We start from the raw sequence: 21280 nt of genomic DNA, 5'->3' as shown, positions 1-21280 counted from the left end.
ATGAGAAAGGTAAAGATGTATTATAGCTGTAAAACTGAGAAACAGTGTGAAGTGATTCAAATTAAGAGAGAGAGAGAGAGAGAGAGAGAGATATTTAAATAATCCTTATAATCCTTTACATTTTGTTAGTTTGTCCAATTACAAATGAGCTATGAAAAAAACCCTTTGAATTAAAGCAGAAAGTCCAATTTAAATGGCTCATTGTAAACCCACTGTTTCAAATTAGTGGGGCACAAGACTTAACTTGTGTCCCTGTCAAAATATTTATCGACCTGACTGTATGTACTGTATGTACAGTCCATACATGTGTATATGTGTATAAATATATTGTATGTAGGGCAAACATTTTCTGACACATAAATACAGACTAAAAAATACACATGAATTATTAAGCCACTGAAAAACCTGGTTCAAGGCATGGGAACGAGAAAGTAAATGCAGTTACATGTCATTAGAACAGCATGTCAGAATAGTTTTTACCAACAGAAAAACAATCACCCCACCACTATGGCTCCATATAAACCCAGTTAAAGCTTCAGTCTAACCACACAAACTACCGGCTCTCATTTCTAGACTGATAAAATACAGACTATGTGCAGAGTGAAATTAAAGTTGTATGAAGCCAAAAAATTCTTTGTAATGTGGCACATATGAAAATGTTACAGTTTATGCTTGCCTTTGAACAACTGTTTATTAACTAGAAGAAGACAGAAAAGTCCAACCACTTTGTACAAAATCATATATCATGGTAAAGTGCAGATGGAAAATCGTAAAAGTAAGCCAAGAAAATCAATCTTCTTGCTGGTGGTTTAAAGAGAGGTTAGTGATAGATGATAAAATACAGGGTCTGGAAAGGACACAGAAAGAGAATGTTAATGCAGCATTTTCCACTCAGTGTTTTTTTGTCCATTTTTCCTTAAATTAGTTTATAAAGCTACTTTTTTATATCCCTCTTTTCATTTTTCATTTTACATTTCATCTCGAAATCCTAGTCGCATTCTCTCATATATTCATGTGCTCATACTCTCTGCCCTAAAGATAATGCCTACTCATATTGCATTCGGGCCAACAGGAAAATCAACTGCTTGACAAACATATTATTCCATCTTAATGAATTAAACAGCACAATTTGTCAAACTTAGTTACACACCAATGCTTCCTGCTGAAAATTCCAGAATAAAAGCACAAAAGTGTAGGACAGCTGAATAATGTTGGGCCTATTACATTTCTGGTTTGTAGAATTACACAAATGAAACATCAGAACCTAAAGAAAACCATTCTGACATTGTGAGAACATGCAAAATTCAGTGTAGGACAGGACATATAAGGCAACAGCATTACTTAATTACTGTACCACTGCATAACTATATTGTTGGGGGAAAATGGAGGGGGGTTAAACTAGTGAGTAGGTTTATTCAGCCATGATTGTGAAACTTTTATAATCACTGTCTTTTCATGAAAAAATAAATAAGAAATAAATTTAAAAAAATGCTGAAGAATACAAAATAGATGCCACAAATTGCACAAAAATGAATTTAAATTCTGCTTGAATTCTTGCTATTATTATTTAAACATTCCTAAAATTTTGACTAGCTGCTTTGTGCCTGGTGTAAATCAAGGTGTGAATTAGCAGTGTGTAGCAATCTATTGACATCAAGCATAAAACATATAAGAGCAAATCTAAGAAAGATCTTAAAAAATATTTGTGAAGATACATCAATGAACACTCAGTAGAACACCTGGCTATGCAGTGAAAGTTATAACATTTCACAATGCAATGAGAAATAAATTTAAACTAAACAGATGTTTGGCCACAATAAAGCCCTATATTAGTGAGGTTAATTGTGCCTACTGTACAAGCCTCTGGATGCAGTGATATAATCTGGAGTTGTTTCAGTGGATCAGGTCTAGGCTCAGTAACAATACTGTATGTGGTAATAATATTAAGTCAGCTGACTACCTGAATGTGATGAGTGACCAGTTATCCCATCAATGGATTGTTCCATTGAATGCCACAGAATTGCCAAAGTGTGGTTCAAGGAGCATGAGGAATAATTTTCACACTTGAATTGGTCACCACAGAGTTCTGACCTTAATCCGATTGAAAATCTATTAAATGTGATGATGAAGATTTTACAGTGTGTCTCAAGTCTTCTGTCGTTAATGTGTCGTTAAAGATCTCAAGCAAAAATGAATGGAACTTTGGGTGAAAATACATGATACATTGCATAAAACGTTAAAAACAGTTCCATGATAAAGGAAGTAAAAAGATGTATTGATTAAATTATATATACAGTACAGGTATATAAAACATTAACTTGTGGCATGGTCTCCATGTCTGCACCTGATCACCAATTTGACTAAACAACTTGTAATCACACACCTTTAACATGTTATTTTTTCAATATACATACACTGCCTGTAAATAAAAAATAAAATAAAAACTCACACACTCTAATATTTAATTGGACTGCCTTTTGTTTTGAAAATAACACATTCACCATGATGACATGGTTCTGATAGGCTTATGGAAGATTTTATGTTGATGATGGAAGAGCCAGTCCACTGTATAAAGTCTTCTCCAGCAAGTCCCAAGGATTCTCAATGCTGTTAAGGGCTGAACTCTGTGGTGGCCAATCCATGTGTGAAAATGGTCTTGTGCTCCCTGTTGTGTCATGCTCTTTTTCACAATTTAAGCCCTATGAACCCTGAAATTGTCATCTTGGAATATGCCTGTGCCATCAGAAGAGAATATAAATACATTGATGGAAAAACCTGGTCATTCAGTCTATTCAGGTAGTCAGCTGACCTGACTAGTTGTGGGCACATAACATTAGTGAAACTAGACTCGTCTAAATGAAGCAACCCCAGATCATAACACTTTTACCACAGGCTTGTATGATATTCACAAAGGCATGATGGGTACTTCATTTGTGTCTCTTCTTACTTTGATGTTTGAATCACTCTGGAACAGGGTGAGTCTGGATTAATCAGACCACATTACTTTTTTTCACACTGCTCCAGAGGCCAATTTTTATGCTTTTTAGGAAATGAAAGCCTGTAAAGAATATGTTTTCTGACATGGTTGTTGAAGAAATTAGAAGTTTTACACTGGATCAATTAAGGTTAAATAAGTTGTTGCTGCTGAAATGTATTAACCACTGCAGTATTACACAGTTTTGCTATGCTCATGTACTCTCGTGTGTTCTGTTGACTCCCACACACTTAGTTGAAAAGGCTCAGTCTAAACAAGACAACCAACATTAAGAAATATCAGTCACATAAAAATGAATGAATAACCAAAGAATGACTGAAAGTGGGAGACATGAACAATCTGTGCATAGAGATCTGCCTGTTGAAAGTCTATTGTGTAGGGGCACATGCATCCACCCAAGGCCACCCTCCCTGCTCTAAAAAAACTGTGGAAGATCCACTTTATTTTCACATCAACATTTTATTATATTGCAACAAACACCTAGAAAATAAATAATAGCATTAGTACATCTTGATCCTGATCTATACAACATTCAATTAATAAATGTTATATGTTAATAAATACTGCAATAGTATAAGCCCAGGTCATGCATTTGTGTAGTATTGCTTATTTACAGCTCCAACAGCCCTACTGTCTATTTGGAGTTTCATCCATGTATTCATTCAGACTTCCTCTTTACCAAAACATACAGATAGGTGGATTTGCTAAATTGCCCCTAAGTGTGAATGAGAGTGTAAATGTTTGTGTGAACGCTGCTCGAAAATGGTCATATGTTTCACTAGTAAATTATTGGGATCTGATACAAGAAAGATTAAATATGTTTCATTAAATACAGTTTATGAAATAATATTTTTTTTATGTATTAAGTGTTAATGGAATGGTGGACAGAATGTAGGAGAGAACTACAGGATGAACAATACTGCTGAGTAAAATTAACCAAGGCAACATCTCATGAAAAAAGAAAAAAAAACAGGTGATATAACCTCCACCCCTTTGTTGCTTTTGCTCAATGAACCTCCTCTCTACCTCTGCACTTCTTTTCTAAGTTTCGATATAGAACGTTCCTATTGGTTTGATGTTGTTGAGAATAACTGACAACCAGGGCGCCCCTTCACACAGTTACCACAGCAACCATTCAAATGCAATGTCAGCGTGGAAAAAGCAGTTTGGAGACCGACACTGGATTATATGCCAGCTATACAAAACATCTAACAAAGATGCAATAAAAGTATCTATAATCTCCCAACTATAATTTGACAGTTTATTACCTAATCAAATTTAAGATGAACAATAAGTTATACTGGAAATTATTTTAGATAATTTGAAGACTGCAAAAATGTCAGTGTGCTGTGATTTGCAGGTCATATTATTCAGTTTTCAATATGTACCATTGCAAAAATAAATAAATAAATAAATAAATAAATAAATAAATAAATAAATAAATAAATAAATAAATAAAGCAGTGGCTAAAACTACCACCATGATGATTCATGGAATATGCAAAAGCAGATGATCTCATTATTCAACAGGTCTCTGGTTCAGAGCCTGGGAGACAGACACAAACAAACACTAAGGAAGTCCCAAGAGCACAGCCAAGGAATAAATGGGCATTTAAACCTCTACTCACTAAAGGTAAAGAGATCAATTTAAAGCATAGTATTTTCTTATAGCAATACAGACAGCTAGTGATTAAACAAATTGACAGTAATAGCAAAATGAATACTGTTCAAGTACATTATAACCTGTTATACCTGTAGCTAACAAAACTTGCCCTTTAAGTTTTATTAAAATTAAACAAATAAACAAACACTGTATAAAAAAAAAAAAAAAAAAAAGAAAATAGATGAAACTTGTTTGTTTTAGTTTTTAGTTGCTGTGTTATGTTCCCTTACATCCTGTTTAAAAGCAAACCTTCCATCAGCTGGACCCTTGAGTATTCTTAAATAGATATTTATATTTTATTTGTGTTGAAAATTACTTCTTCCATATTATTATTTTTTAGTAATAATTTCACCATGTATTACTATTAATTCAATTCGATACATTTTTATTTGTATAGCGCTTAACAATGAACATTGTCTCAAAGTAGCTTTACACAGATAATGTGGTGATAAACCATGTTGAAGGTTAATAGGACAGCAGTTGCATGTATTAAACTAAACAAGTTTTAATAAATCAGTTCTTTGCATCACTTAGCATAGCATAGCAACTCCTTACCTTGGCAGGTGAAACATTTGACATGGAAGTGGATGCTCTGCACTCGCACAACCTCCCCTTTACATACCTCTCTGCAGCGAATGCAGCGAATAGGTCCAGGGCTGCACTCGCTGCCATAACAGCTTTGCTGATGAGGTACTGTTGGGAACAAAAGAGATGCCACATTAAGTAACTTCTAGCAGTAGTTAAGGTTGAAGAAACACAGGTACTAAACAAAAACTCCATATGTGTCTTTGAGACCTTGAGTTGTACATGGCATGTGGGATTTGAAGCCTGAGGTTAAACCTCTAATCTCTCTCTTTCTTTCTGATTATTTTTCATCTACTCTATTAAAATGCAACACATGAACATAAACCTTTTGCCAACAGGTGAATAAATTATTGTGAAATCACTATGTTAAAAAAGTACATAATTTATTTATTAAAGTTGTTGATAAGCCTCTGTATGTGATTACAAATCAAGCATGGAATAAGTGCTAATTTCAGAAGCACACTAAATGCTAACCTGATACAGCAAGTTTCTGTTCAACTTTAGGTAAATAACATTCATTGTGATCAAATAAAGAACCACACAGTCCTCAAGACACCTCTAATGGACATTACTAAAACAAAACATGTGCTATGATCATTTTCCACCTATTGAAAAACACTACATTCCACTGACTCTGTTAAAAGCCACTGAACAATGACCCATTAATATGGTTATGCTCCCACAGAGACTCCTGCCCACACTAGCAATATTTCTCTGGCAGGCTCTGGACCTGGATTCCTTCCCACATTGTTTTCTGCATTCTGTATGTGGCCCAAATGTAACAATGTTTTTTGTCAAATACATACAAACACTGCATGCATTAACGAAAGCGGGAAAGATCCATTCTCTGTCTCTAAATGCTATATACATTTTCTGTAACATAAAAGAGATACAGTAAAAGTACTAATGCCACACTTATAATCAAAGTGATCAGACCAATATCCAATTGCATTTTAGGATTGCACTGCCAATCATTTCCCACATTTTTTATCAAAAGAATTTCACTGTTTATGTTAATTGTTTTAAAGATGGCATATAACATATATAATAACATCAGGTTTCTATTCTGCTGTCAATAATGACTTAATTAACACTTTTCCACTGTTTATGTGTAAACAGTGGTCTTAAAATCCTACAGTAAAATAAATCATGTAAGTGACAGCCCCAGAGAACATGATACACCATCGTATAGCCTACATTATTGGGTATGTTTGCAGAATGTGACAGTCCTAAAGCTAAGTGCAATACCTCTGACGATGTGGGTGTGTAATTCTTACTATCACATGGAGTTGACACAAATACTTATTGCTACACCCTACATGCTCTACTATATTACGTCGTTTAAAAACGTATCTTGCATGTTTGCAAATAGTATTAACATTTCACAATGATTAATATGTGCAAAATAAAATTTACACTTTACTTATGCTTAAAACACTTCTCCCAGCTCTCCCCTACTTTCTCACACAAAGCAACAGCAATAATAAATACTAAATTATTATAATAAAAATTTATAAACTATTGCAACACTTGTATATATATATATATATATATATATATATATATATATATATATATATATATATATACATACACACACAGGAATACATATATACATATTTACATATATACAGGGATGAGGGTGATAATGTACAGAAGGTACATTAATCACCCTCATCCCTGTATATATGGACCTCATATCCTATTTGTCTTACAGTTTTTTATTGTAAATAGGTCACTTATGCACTTCTGGTTAGATGCTAACTGCATTTAATTGGCTCTGCACATGTACCTTGCACAATGACAATAAAGTTAAATCTGATCTAATATAATCTAATCTAATCTAATCTAATCTAAAGTGTATGTTTAAATAATGGGATGTCTTATTGCCAATGCTATCCATTATAAAAACAGATTCTAAATGCAATAAAAATGTTAATTTGAATCACAAATATATACTATAGAAAGAAATGTATGACAAGTTATGATCACTTCTTTCATATGTGCAGCCTCAGCATGTGCTCAAAAAATTATAAATGATGAAACCTCAGATCAGCTTGCTTAAAACTTTAGCAATGAAGAGCAATATTTAGCAAAGGGCCACTGACTACTGACCCAAGGTGTAAGGTGATAACCACTGGGTTTAAGGACTGTGGCTATTTCTGTACTAAGAAGACTCCAAGAAGATTACAGTCACAGAGGATTGTATGAGAGTGGAAGAGACACAGAGCCAGTTATAAGAGGGCGATTGGTAAACAAGGCGGAGTTAACTGTGTTTGCATAACACAGTCTCATCAAAGAACTATGCACATTACAGTGGCTTCAAAATAATTTGCAAATTACAAATTTTTATCAAAAAACTGGCAATACACATAGATGTTTGCTATCCTAATTTTAAAGACATTTGATATACATAACTCTCACTATTTTTGCATATGTTCAAGAATAATTAAAATGAATATATTCTTTGCTGCCCAACAGCTAATGTGATGTATTATAATTTTGTACAATTAGTCATATACTGTACTAGTTAAATTCCTATACTTATTTCCTATTGCATAATAATCCTGAGAAAGTATAGACTTCTGGGCATTGTAGTCTAAACATGATTTAGAAAATCCTTTTTAAAATCTTTTTATAATTTATGTTAAATTCAGTCCCCTCTGAAGGTTTTTCGATTAAAAGATGTACAGTAGACAATGTGTTGATTAGAATTGCATCTTTCAAATAATATATATATATATATATATATATATATATATATATATATATATATATATATATATATATATATATATATATATATATATATATATATATATATATATATATGAAAGATGCAATTCTAATCAACACATTGTTGATATATACATTGTATATATATATATATACAGTACAGACCAAAAGTTTGGACACACCTTCTCATTCAAAGAGCTTTCTTTATTTTCATGACTATGAAAATTGTAGATTCACACTGAAGGCATCAAAACTATGAATTAACACATGTGGAATTATATATGGAATTATATACATAACAAAAAAGTGTGAAACAACTAAAAAATGTCATATTCTAGGTTCTTCAAAGTAGCCACCTTTTCCTTTGATTACTGCTTTGCACACTCTTGGCATTCTCTTGATGAGCTTCACCTGAAGTCACCTGAAATGGTCTTCCAACAGTCTTGAAGGAGTTTCCAGAGATGCTTAGCACTTGTTGGCCCTTTTGCCTTCACTCTGCGGTCCAGCTCACCCCTAAACCATCTCGATTGGGTTCAGGTCCGGTGACTGTGGAGGCCAGGTCATCTGGCGCAGCATCCCATCACTCTCCTTCTTGGTCAAATAGCCCTTACACAGCCTAGAGGTGTGTTTGGGGTCATTGTCCTGTTGAAAAATAAATGATGGTCCAACTCAAAACCGGATGGAATAGCATGCCGCTGCAAGATGCTGTGGTAGCCATGCTGGATCAGTATGCCTTAAATTTTGAATAAATCCCCAACAGTGTTTCACCAGCAACGCACCCCCACACTATCACACCTCCTCCTCCATGCTTCACGGTGGGAACCAGGCATGTAGAGTCCATCCGTTCACCTTTTCTGCATCGCACAAAGACACGGTGGTTGGAACCAAAGATCTCAAATTTGGACTCATCAGACCAAAGCACAGATTTCCACTGGTCTAATGTCTATTCCTTGTGTTCTTTAGCCCAAACAAGTCTCTTCTGCTTGTTGCCTTTCTTTAGCAGTGGTTTCCTAGCAGATATTCTACCATGAAGGCCTGATTCACACAGTCTCTTCTTAACAGTTGTTGTAGAGATGTGTCTGCTGCTAGAACTCTGTGTGCCATTGACCTGGTCTCTAATCTGAGCTGCTGTTAACCTGCGATTTCTGAGGCTGGTGACTCGGATGAACTTATCCTCCGCAGCAGAGGTGACTCTTGGTCTTCCTTTCCTGGGGCGGTCCGCATGTGAGCCAGTTTCTTTGTAGCGCTTGATGGTTTTTGTGACTGCACTTGGGGACACTTCAGAGTTTTCCCAATTTTTCGGACTGACTGACCTTCATTTCTTAAAGTAATGATGGCCACTCGTTTTTCTGTACTTAGCTGCTTTTTTTTTGCCATAATACAAACAGTCTATTCAGTAGGACTATCAGCTGTGTATCCACCTGACTTCTGCACAACACAACTGATGGTCCCAACCCCATTTATAAGGCAAGAAATCACACTTATTAAACCTGACAGTGCACACCTGTGAAGTGAAAACCATTTCAGGTGACTACCTCTTGAAGCTCATCAAGAGAATGCCAAGAGTCTGCAAAGCAGTAATCAAAGAAAAAGGTGGCTACTTTAAAGAACCTACAATTTGACATATTTTCAGTTGTTTCACACTTTTTTGTTATGTATATAATTCCATATATAATTCCACGTGTTAATTCATAGTTTTGATGCCTTCAGTGTGACTCTACAATTTTCATAGTCATGAAAATAAAGAAAACTCTTTGTATATATATATACATACATACACACACACACACACACACACACACACACACACACACACACACACACACACACACACACACACACACATATACATCTAGATGAGTTAAAAAATATCTGAACATTGCATTGGTGGCAGACCACCCAATTTTAAGTGAGCCAATGTATAGAAACAGATCTAAATATCTAAAGTAATCTTAAAGTAAATAAAAATAAAAAATGTTATTGCCTCCAACCCGCAATAACTAAAACAATCCCACAACCCTGTGACATACCCAACTGTAAAAAAATCTTTTTAATGTTTTTCAAAATTACAAATTATTTTCACAAGGAGCTCAACTGGGTAAAGCGTTGATAATTGACTTGACCAGACCATGGGCCACACACTAACCCTTGACTTGGCCCATATTGAAGTCCTTTGTTCTGTTGGTAGTTCTTGCTACATGATCAAGTTGAAGTACAAGAAATTATTTGTAATTTTGTTTATGCTTTTATCGATGGATGTTGTCACAAATCAGCTTTAAACAAATAGAAGAGAAACTGATACCTCATTTATGCTTGACTGATGAGCCTGTATTTTTGAATCATTAGCAGGCCCTTTGGTAGGTTTATCTTACTTTCAGAACATTTGTGGCTCATTTCTGTATTTCTAGATTTCGTGGAAACTTTATACAATTATAAATTCAAATCTTGTTTTCATTGAATGGCTTGCATGGCCTCTTTATTACTGCTCTGAAAATCTTCATTTAACAGTGGTTTGTTATACCCTTAGCCATGCCTTGTTGAGGTTTTTCTTGAGCTCTCATAATGGTTCTGCCATCAACTGCTGTTGTTTCACTGGTCTTCCTGTTTGCTGTCTAACTGTTAGTATAACTATGGTTTCTTTATTTTTCAGGATATTCCAAATTGTGGTATATGACCAATGCTAATGCAATGTCTCTGATGTATTCCCTAAAAAGGGCTCGCTTTACTTACCTTGACAGCTCTCTGCTCTTTAAGTAGCTTAGCATTTTTCACATGTGAAACGTATGGCTCTGATCTAGCACCTTATATTCAGCTTTTGATCTCAAGCCCAAATATATGTATGAGCAATGACCCTGCAGTATAAGGACATTATAGAAGTAGGATGAAGCAAGTACTTCAGTTTGGTTTCACCTATATAATGAAAGCACAAGGCTGGAAGTTGAACAATAAACTTATAACTACAGAACGTTTTTGTTCAGATATATAATTTTCTCATAGAAAAAACATATTCCAAAAACACTTGAAAAGATTTAGCATTTATCATAATAATATTGGGTTAAACGTACTAATCTTAATGCACATTCAAGTTACAATATTATAGCCATTTTTCCCTAATTGGCTAAAATAACATTAATTTAGAGCATGTGTGAACAGGCATAATGTCTTATGTAAAGTAATGTGTGAAGGAATAATCGTCATTTATAAAGAGGTCTTTATGAGGTGTCAGCTGAAGCGTCTGGGGTTTAATCTGCACTCCCCTTCAGCCCACGCTTAGCAAAGATGTGGTCAGGGTACTGTGCAGGTCACCACATAGTTTCTACTACCAGGTTTCCTATGGTACCTTAGTGAATTCAGCTAGACATTATGTCACTGTAATACAATAATGTGTTTAAAACATTGTTATAAAATGTGTTAGTGAAAACAGTGTTTAAAATGTTATTCCTAATGTTCCTGAACATTCCACTGTGGATTCCTGCGAATTTTAAGATAATCTGCAACTTGCTGTCAGATAGGTTCAAAATGAGAACCCATGAGCTCCGAACTGTGAACTATCAGGGGTTGACTGTATACAGAAATTTAAAATTTCTACCTTTCAAAATTATGCTGGCAAGTGGATGAGCTACAATACATTGCTGATTCATTAATAATAAATAAGAGTGTGCACACACGCACACTTTCCTGGAACCAGTAGTCCACCGTGGGAACGTTGGAGGGCTTGTCCATCCAGGGAAACAAAGGTGGCTGGAAGCCCAGCACGCACTGGAACGGGGTTAGGCTGGTGGCGTCCTGGCACAGGGAGTTCTGTGCGTACTCGGCCCAGGGGAGAAAACTGGTTGCAGTACGACCGGAGGTAGCGTCAGAGCTCCTGTATCTTGCGTTCCGTCTGTCCATTGGTCTGAGGGTGATATCCCGAGGACAGACTCCTAGGAGCCGGAAAAAGAAGAACACACTTCCACACATGGGATGTGAACTGGGGTCCCCGGTTGGACACGATTTCCTCGGGAAGGCCGAAGTTCCAAAAGACGTGATGGAACAATGCCAGTCTCTAGAGCTGTGGGCAGGCCACGGAGGGGGACCAGCTTGCAGGCCTTAGAGAAGCGGTCCACGGCCACGAGGACGCAGGTGTTACCGTCCGAACGCGGCAGAACGGTGATGAAGTCAATCCCCAGGTGTGACCATGGCCATTGTGGGATAGGCAGTGGGACCAGCTTCACTGCGGGTAAATGTCAGGGTGACTTTGAGATGTCACAGATGGGGCAGCCTTGGACAAATCAGAAGACCTCCCTGCTCATTCCGGGCAACCAGTAGCATGCTTGGGCCAGGAGGAGGGTTTGTCTTCTCCCCAGCTGGCTGGAACCTGGGGCTTCTTGAATCTAATTTAGCAGGGACTGCTGTGGACAAATGTCCTTCCGTACGGGCACGGGTAGGTGATGCACACACTGCTCTCTGCACCGAGGGCTCAACTCGAGGATGTCACAGGGGTTTCATGAGCACTTGGGGGAGTGTTTTGCCAGCCAGGGTTGACCCAGTATGACGCTTGCTATAGAGTTCTCCAGAATGAGAACTGGATGGAACTGGCCATCCTGGAGGATGACCACCGGGGCACAGTACTTCACCCAGCCACGCTCTAAGGGTTTTCCTTGGATGGTTTGAACGGCCAGCTCTAGCGTCCCTCCTTCCCGGCACAGCTGGAGCTGGTCTAGGCAATCCTGGAAGATGAAGTTGCCCACGGAGGCCAGAGACCAGAATGGAAAGCGTGGGGGTTACCAGTGTGACTGGGAGTTTAAAGAGATGGGTGATTTTTGAGGTGAAGTCGACCGTACTCACCGCGGGGCGTGGGGGTCTGGTTAAACACTGGGAAATGAAGTGGCCATGATCACCATAACACAGGCATGCTCTGGCCGCGAGGCGTCGCTCTCTCTCTCTCTCTCTCTTCAACAGCCGATGGGATCCGACCTGCATGGGTTCGGGCTCTGGAGTGAAAGAGATGAAGGGGGGAGGAGCAGGTTCTGTCTCTGGAGACTGACAAGCCACCAGCTTCTGGGAAATGCGGATGGACCGCTGAATGAAAGCCTCCAATCCAAGTGCCTCAACATAGATGGCCACGGCCAACTTAATGTCCGGGTTTAACCCTTGGCGGTATGCCCTGAGGAGAGCGGTTTCGTTCCAACCGCTGGTGGCTGCTAGGGTGCAGAAGCGGAGGCTGTAATCCATCAGCTGAGAAGACCCTTGGTGCATACTGAACAGCTGATCTGTTGTGGTGAGGGCCCCAGTGGCGGTGCAGAAAACCTCTGTGAAGTGGTTAGGAAATTGCGCGTAAGGCACTATTGGCGCTCCATATCACCCTTGCCCAGGCCAGCGCCTTCCGGTGAGTAAGGAGGGGAATAGCTGCAAACAGAAACTAGGAAACAGCATGTACCAGAAAAAGGGTATATGCCGAATCACAGGTAGTCAAACGGTGAGTGAGTGCGAACGGGGGCCTTATAAAGGGAGGGTGTAGACTGGAGACAGGTGAAGGTGATTAGTATGAAGGCAAGGATTTGCGAGTGTGCTGAGTGCCGAGGGGGGGGGTGGCCGGTGGTTCCCTGACAGTGTGTGTGTGTGTGTGTGTGTGAGTGTTAATATCTGGAAAAGGTCACAAGGACAGGAATATCTGACCTTTTTTTTACCTTGTGGAAATATTACTAGTATTTACAAAACTAATTTAAAAACTGCTATTATAAAAAAGACATAGCAGAAAATGTACACTTTAGTTTCTAAAGATAAGGTTAGATCAAGGATCAAGATGTTGCATTAATCAATTAATCATTTCAGTGAAAAGTCTTTACAAGGATAGTAAAACAGTGTGCATTTCTGCTTTTTGGAAATTGATATGCTGAGACTCCACTGTAAGCATAATTCTCAAAATATCACATTTTACTCCAATTAAACACAAGGCATCCATTACATTTTGAAAAAGTATATATTTGTTCATTAACAAGTGTTTTCCAATGGTTTGATTGACATTAGGGCCTTTGGTTACCACCATTGTATTGTTGCATGCATGACACTATGATTATTAGGTAAAGATAAAATAAAAACCCTACATTTAGAAGGTAAGAAGGTAATTAAACACTATCAATTTCCTTTCAGGAATATTTATTGGCTATAATCATTGAAAGGCCACTTTAAAATGTCTTTCTGAGTTAATGTGATTTGCAATTGTAATTTAATTTAGTGTTGGGCCCATAAGCATTACAATTATTTATACTTAATAACTTAATTGTAGCAGAAGTAAAATAGCGTACTAAATATAGCAAATCTTGTGTTATATCTGTGAATGTAAGTGTAATGCTGAATTTCTGTTGCATTCAGTTCTAAATGCCGAGTATTTTGAAATATGTGTGTCAGGTGTGTGTGTTGGTTGGAATTGCTCAGTGGCAGGTAAGTTTGCATACATTTTAGATAGAGTTTATATTTTTAGACTGTGTATATTAATTAATATACAATATGCGTATAGAATATGGGACTTCATATTTTCAAGGTGGGATCAAAAAGTTCTGGGGAGAAAATGCCAACAGATGGCAGCACAAGGACACACGCACAGTCACAGGGAGCACCAATCTTCACTTCAGAGTGCCAAAAAACATCGTTCTGTGTACCCTAAATCAGGTCCGGTCTCAAATCAGATTTTACAGGTGACTGGTTTGTCACGATAGATCTGAAGGATGCAAACTTTTATGTATCCATCCTTCCGTCTCACAGGAAGTTCCTGGGGTTCGCTTTCGGGGCCAAAGCTTACCATTACCAGGTCCTTCCATTTATTCTTGCCCACTCACCCTGCACTGGTCCCGCTGAGATGCTTGGGCATCCGCATTCTAAATGATATCAATGATTGGTTGATACTGGTTCAATCAGAGCAGCTGGCGGTCGGCATCGAGATGTCGTTCTCACACACATGAAGGAACTGGGGTTAAGGTTGAATGACAAGAAGAGTGTGCTTTCTCCATCACAGAGAAGCGGACCTGTTTGCAACTCAAGAGACATCGACCTGTCCCCTTTGGTTCTCCCCTACTCCCCCAGCCCCTCTAGGGCTGGACGCTATGGTACAGGCGTAGCTGAGGCCGTGTCTGTATGCCTTTCCCCCTGTCACGCTGCTTCTGGAAACCACTTAGATCCAGTTAACTGCCTGGTCAGCCCATTGCTGGAATTCCATCAAGAACAGTTCGCCCAAAGGTTGGCTCCTTCCACCCTGTTTTTGTGTCCGCCATTGCGGCCTGTTATGCCCCTCTCGCAGGGCAGTTGGTTGAGGCCTCCGGTACAATCTAGAGTGTCTGCATGGGATTTGGCCATTGTCTTGGAGGACCTGTCTGAGCCTCCCTTCGAGCCATTGACCATGGTGCCTTTGAGGTTCCTCACAAGACTGTGTTGCTCTTGGCCATCTCCTCTCTCAAGAGAGTATGGAATCTTTGGGCCTTCCTCTATTCCTGGTATTTACTCCAGTCATGGCCAGTGCCTTCCTCTACCCCAAATCGGGGGATTTTGTTTCCATTGCACCCTTGGTCATCCCACAATCTGTTATGCTCCAGGCATTTCTTTCCTCCTCTCTTTCAGGCCTCAGACCAGGGGTCTGTGAAGGAACAAAACTGTGCTCTCGTATGCTGTGGCCCTGCGAGGAGGGGTCTCCCTGCCAAAAAGCAGACCCTCAGCATACAGTGGGTACAGAAAGTATTCAGACCCCCTTAAATTTTTCACTCTTTGTTATATTGCAGCCATTTGCTAAAATCATTTAGGTTCATTCTTCTTCCTCATGAATGTACACATAGCACCCCATACTGACAGAAAAACACAGAATTGTTGACATTGTTGCAGATTTAATAAAAAAGAAAAACTGAACTATCACAGGGTCCTAAGTATTCAGACCCTTTGCTCAGTATTTAGTAGAAGCCCCCTTTTGATCTAATACAGCCAGGAGTCTTTTTGGGAAAGATGCAACAAGTCTTTCACACCTGGATTTGGGGATCCTCTGCCATTCCTCCTTGCAGGTCCTCTCCAGTTCTGTCAGGTTGGATGGTAAACATTGGTGGACAGCCATTTTTAGGTCTCTCCAGAGATGCTCAATTGGGTTTAAGTCAGGGCTCTGGCTGGGCCATTCAAGAACAGTCACGGAGTTGTTGTGAAGCCACTCCTTCGTTATTTTAGCTGTGTGCTTAGGGTCATTGTCTTGTTGGAAGGTAAACCTTCGGCCCAGTCTGAGGTCCAGAGCACTCTGGAGAAGGTTTTTGTCCAGGATATCCCTGTACTTGGCCGCATTCATCTTTCCCTCGATTGCAACCAGTCGTCCTGTCCCTGCAGCTGAAAAACACCCCCACAGCATGATGCTGCCACCACCATGCTTCACTGTTGGGACTGTATTGGACAGGTGATGAGCAGTGCCTGGTTTTCTCCACACATACCGCTTAGAATTAAGGCCAAAAACTTATATTTTGGTCTCATCAGACCAGAGAATCTTATTTCTCACCATCTTGGAGTCCTTCAGGTGTTTTTTAGCAAACTCCATGCGGGCTTTCATGTGTCTTACACTGAGGAGAGGCTTCCGTCCATAAAGCCCCGACTGGTGGAGGGCTGCAGTGATGGTTGACTTTCTACAACTTTCTCCCATCTCCTGACTGCATCTCTGGAGCTCAGCCACAGTGATCTTTGGGTTCTTCTTTACCTCTCTCACCAAGGCTCTTCTTCCCTGATAGCTCAGTTTGGCCGGACGGCCAGCTCTAGGAAGGGTTCTGGTCATCCCAAACATCTTCTATTTGAGGATTATGGAGGCCACTGTGCTCTTAGGAACCTTAAGTGCAGCAGAAATCTTTTTGTAACCTTGGCCAGATCTGTGCCTTGCCACAATTCTGTCTCTGAGCTCTTCAGGCAGTTCCTTTGACCTCATGATTCTTATTTGCTCTGACATGCATTGTGATCTGGAAGGTCTTATATAGACAGGTGTGTGGCTTTTCTAATCAAGTCCAATCAGTATAATCAAACACAGCTGGACTCAAATGAAGGTGTAGAACCATCTCAAGGATGATCAGAAGAAATGGAAAGCACCTGAGTTAAATATATGAGTGTCACAGCAAAGGGTCTGAATACTTAGGACCATGTGATATTTCAGTTTTTCTTTTTTAATAAATGTGCAACAATGTCAACAATTCTGTGTTTTTCTGTCAATATGGGGATCTGTGTGTACATTCATGAGGAAGAAGAATGAACCTAAATGATTTTAGCAAATGGCTGCAATATAACAAAGAGTGAAAAATTTAAGGGGGTCTGAATACTTTCCGTACCCACTGTATAGACAGTGAGGAAAATAAGTATTTGAACACCCTGCTATTTTGCAAGTTCTCCCACTTAGAAATCATGGAGGGGTCTGAAATTGTCATCGTAGGTGCATGTCCACTGTGATAGACATAATCTAAAAAAAATCCAGAAATCACAATATATGATTTTAAAACTATTTATTTGTATGATACAGCTGCAAATAAGTATTTGAACACCTGTCTATCAGCTAGAATTCTGACCCTCAAAGACCTGTTAGTCTGCCTTTAAAATGTCCACCTCCACTACATTTATTATCCTAAATTAGATGCACCTGTTTGAGGTCGTTAGCTGCATAAAGACACCTGTTCACCCCATACAATCAGTAAGAATCCAACTACTAACATGGCCAAGACCAAAGAGCTGTCCAAAGACACTAGAGACAAAATTTTACACCTCCACAAGGCGGGAAAGGGCTACGGGGAAATTGCCAAGCAGCTTGGTGAAAAAAGGTCCACTAATGGAGCAATCATTAGAAAATGTAAGAAGCTAAACATGACTGTCAATCTCCCTCGGACTGGGGCTCCATGCAAGATCTCACCTCATGGGGTCTCAATGATCCTAAGGAAGGTGAAAAATCAGCCCAGAAATACACGGGAGGCGCTGGTCAATGACCTGAAAAGAGCTGGGACCACCGTTTCCAAGGTTACTGTTGGTAATACACTAAGACGTCATGGTTTGAAATCAAGCATGGCACGGAAGGTTCCCCTGCTTAAACCAGCACATGTCCAGGCACGTCTTAAGTTTGCCAATGACCATTTGGATGATCCAGAGGAGTCATGGGAGAAAGTCATGTGGTCAGATGAAACCAAAATAGAACTTTTGGGTCATAATTCCACTAAACGTGTTTGGAGGAAGAAGAATGATGAGTTGCATCCCAAGAAAACCATCCCTACTGTGAAGCATGAGGGTGGTAGCATCATGCTTTGGGGGTGTTTTTCTGCACATGGGACAGGGCGACTGCACTGTATTAGGGAGAGGATGACCTGTGTTTCTCAGCAACAGGCCAGAAACCTGACTGATCTAGAGAAGATCTGTGTGGAACAGTGGGCCAAAATCCCTCCTGCAGTGTGTGCAAACCTGGTGAAAAACTACAGGAAACGTTTGACCTCTGTAATTGCAAACAAAGGCTACTGTACCAAATATTAACATTGACTTTCTCAGGTGTTCAAATACTTATTTGCAGCTGTATCATACAAATAAATAGTTAAAAAATCATACATTGTGATTTCTGTTTTTTTTTTATTTTTTTTTTAGATTATGTCTCTCACAGTGGACATGCACCTACGATGACAATTTCAGACCCCTCCATGATTTCTAAGTGGGAGAACTTGCAAAATAGCAGGGTGTTCAAATACTTATTTTCCTCACTGTATATATATATATATATATATATATATATATATATATATATATATATATATCCTTGCACAGACTATGCAATATTTTAGTACCATGACAACTTATTTTATGGACATATTATGTATCTCCAAGAAATTGTGGTTTCAAGGCAACTCTGAAAAAAATATAAATGCTGCACTGCCTCATGTTTCGATTATGTCTCAGTCAAAAAGAGAAAATAATTTAATATTAGCAGTGTTAAACAGAAAAGCTGTAAGCTTTAAGTGTGGAAACCTTGATGTCTGCATGTCCTGTACATAAAAAAAAACAAATTTGTGTTTTTCTATATCACACTAGCTAGTAAGAAAATCAGTGACCACAATCAGTTCTCAGGAATTAATAAGTCGAGTTTTTTTCCTCAAAGTATTAGCAGTATACCAGTCTAATGTTTCACTGGACCAAAGCTGTTCAATTATTAGAATTTCTCTTTTTGCCACAAACAAGAGGATTCACATATCACCCCTGTGCTATCCATCTTATGCTGAGAACAGTGGCTTTTCTTTTAGCTGCTTGCTGCTGACAGGCTCAACTTTAGCTAAGAGGTGAAATGTCTTAAACAGATTGAATTTGGCAGGTTTGCTAGAATATGCTGCTGCTTAACCAAAAACTATATTCTCTTATGAATGTGAAAGGTCAGGACATGCCTTAATCAGCTGAGAATGGACTTTAGCAGCTCATAATAGAAATGCCAGACATGTGACATGTGTGCATAAGCAAACCGAGTTTCAGCCAATGTGGACGAAAGCTAAAAACAGCGTCATTAATTTTTTTGAGAAGACACCTTCCTTTAGTGCAGACACACACAAAAAAGCTAATTTCAGGATTTCAAGGCAAATTCTTTCTTACATTTAGGCAACTGACAACTAAATTGGAATGTCTCTAAAAGAAGCATAGTTTTTTAATTAGGAAAAAGTCATTATAACAATTCACAGGTTGCAAATCCAGGTTCAAATGTTCAAATGACCGATTCCTTGGTGCTTTAACATTCAACTGCTTATGCTTTGGTTTTTCCACATTATTAGTCACTATATACATTTTATTAGCCTTAAAAATAACATAAAAAACAAAATCACATTTGACTTAGTTAAATGTATATTGTTTAAACAAATCTTACATAAAACAAATTACACTTAATAGGAAAACCATATTGGCTGAATATATCACAATAATTACCAACTCGTGAAACTGAGTTAAACAATAAGAGGATGTAAGCTAATTCTTAACCTGACAATAATTTATTTTACTTTTTGAGTATAGGTAGCTCCCATATATATCACACGTGACCCTAAAATAGAAAGACTAAACTAAAAAAGTACGGGTTCTATTACATGCTGGGAATGAAACCGGAGAGGAAAAGTCATCGAGTGAACCACAGCAACTAATGGCCTGTGCTTATTTTTTTCCCCATATAATTATTAGTTTTTTTTCGGCTCTGCTTATAAACTGTATTTGTTTCAATTTAGAGAAAGTTCATCACACTGCAGTAAACCATCACACTGCAGAACGAACCCGGTGTCTACTCACCACTCATTGTGCACAGACCAATATTCACATCCAATAAATCCGCGGCAGTGTTTCAGCAATATTGCTGTCGAAGTTCGACAAAATCACCCGAAATAGGATTAACCTCGATTAAGGGTTAAAAAAAACAAAAAAAACAATCGATATTGTCTCCGTGAACTGACATTAAATCCTTAAGAAACGGAAACACCGGGCTGTCCCCGCGCTGACTAAAGCGATCTCAGCTCGCCACTTCTCCCAGTGACAGCCTTTAGTTGGAACTTAAAGGCAACAAAAGGGCTACAATTAAGAGACAATGACACCCGGTTGAATTTCACGCCACTGATAAATGATGCTGTTATTCACGCTGGTCGCATGCTGTAGTAAAGTCCTCGCACGGAGCGCATTGGTCGGAGATGCTGCTGGGAGTGCTCGCCTTTATCTCGGCCCGAGTGACGTCACACAGCACCTCGGAGCTGTGGCGTGCGAGCGCGCAGCGTATTTCCACAGCAGTGTGTGTGTGTGTGTGTGTGTGCGCGCAGAATTCACGGACTGTGTATGGTGCAGAAAGAGCAGACCAATGTAAAGAAGGGTTGGGTGTTTTTTTTTTGTTTTGTTTTTTTTTGCTCACCACTCCCAAGCATCGTTTAGATATCCAGCGCCCCCTCCTGCAATGCCCGAATAAATACATTAATGCATTTCAACACAACTGTATGTAATACGTGTGTATATGTACATGCATGCTCATATGATGTTATTGTCAGATGCGGATTAATCGAGATCGCTGGATATACCTATGCTTTATCTATCAACTCTACCAAGCAAGAAAAAAAGAGAAAAAAACAGTCTTAAGCTAATATGTGGCGTCATACACAATTTTGCTCGATAAATTGACTGAAACAATGCAAACCAACACCCAGTCTAAATTATGTAATAGTCTAATTGTCAAAGTACCCTGTTTATTAATACATTGGATTAAGTGAGACGTATACATATACTACACACACACACACACACACACACACACACACACACACACACACACACACACACACAGTG

The 21280-nt window shown here is 38.8% G+C and overlaps 1 protein-coding gene across 26 annotated transcripts in view; it reads right to left on the bottom strand.

The window, feature by feature from the left end:
* The window catches only part of ablim3 (actin binding LIM protein family, member 3), a 63151-nt gene extending 42274 nt beyond the window's left edge, over positions 1-20877 (bottom strand). For 6 of the 26 annotated variants that reach the window (XR_014536598.1, XR_014536599.1, XM_083560317.1 and 3 more), the window contains exons 1-2: positions 20246-20876; positions 5213-5350 (exon numbers count right to left, since the gene is read on the bottom strand). Coding sequence is in view for 12 of the 26 variants with exons in the window: in XM_083560317.1 (XP_083416443.1) it covers positions 5213-5350; positions 20246-20252 (145 nt within the window). In the remaining 14 variants the exon portion in view is untranslated. Of the gene's footprint in view, positions 1-5212; positions 5351-20245 lie in introns of all 26 variants that reach the window. The other 20 variants (XR_014536600.1, XR_014536601.1, XR_014536602.1 and 17 more) reach the window with 9 other exon arrangements.
* Between the last annotated feature and the right edge of the window lie 403 nt (positions 20878-21280).

This window comes from Silurus aristotelis, assembly GCF_946808225.1.
Source record: "Silurus aristotelis genome assembly, chromosome: 14".
NCBI classification, from domain to species: domain Eukaryota; kingdom Metazoa; phylum Chordata; class Actinopteri; order Siluriformes; family Siluridae; genus Silurus; species Silurus aristotelis.
This window is presented reverse-complemented; position numbering and strand designations above follow the sequence as displayed.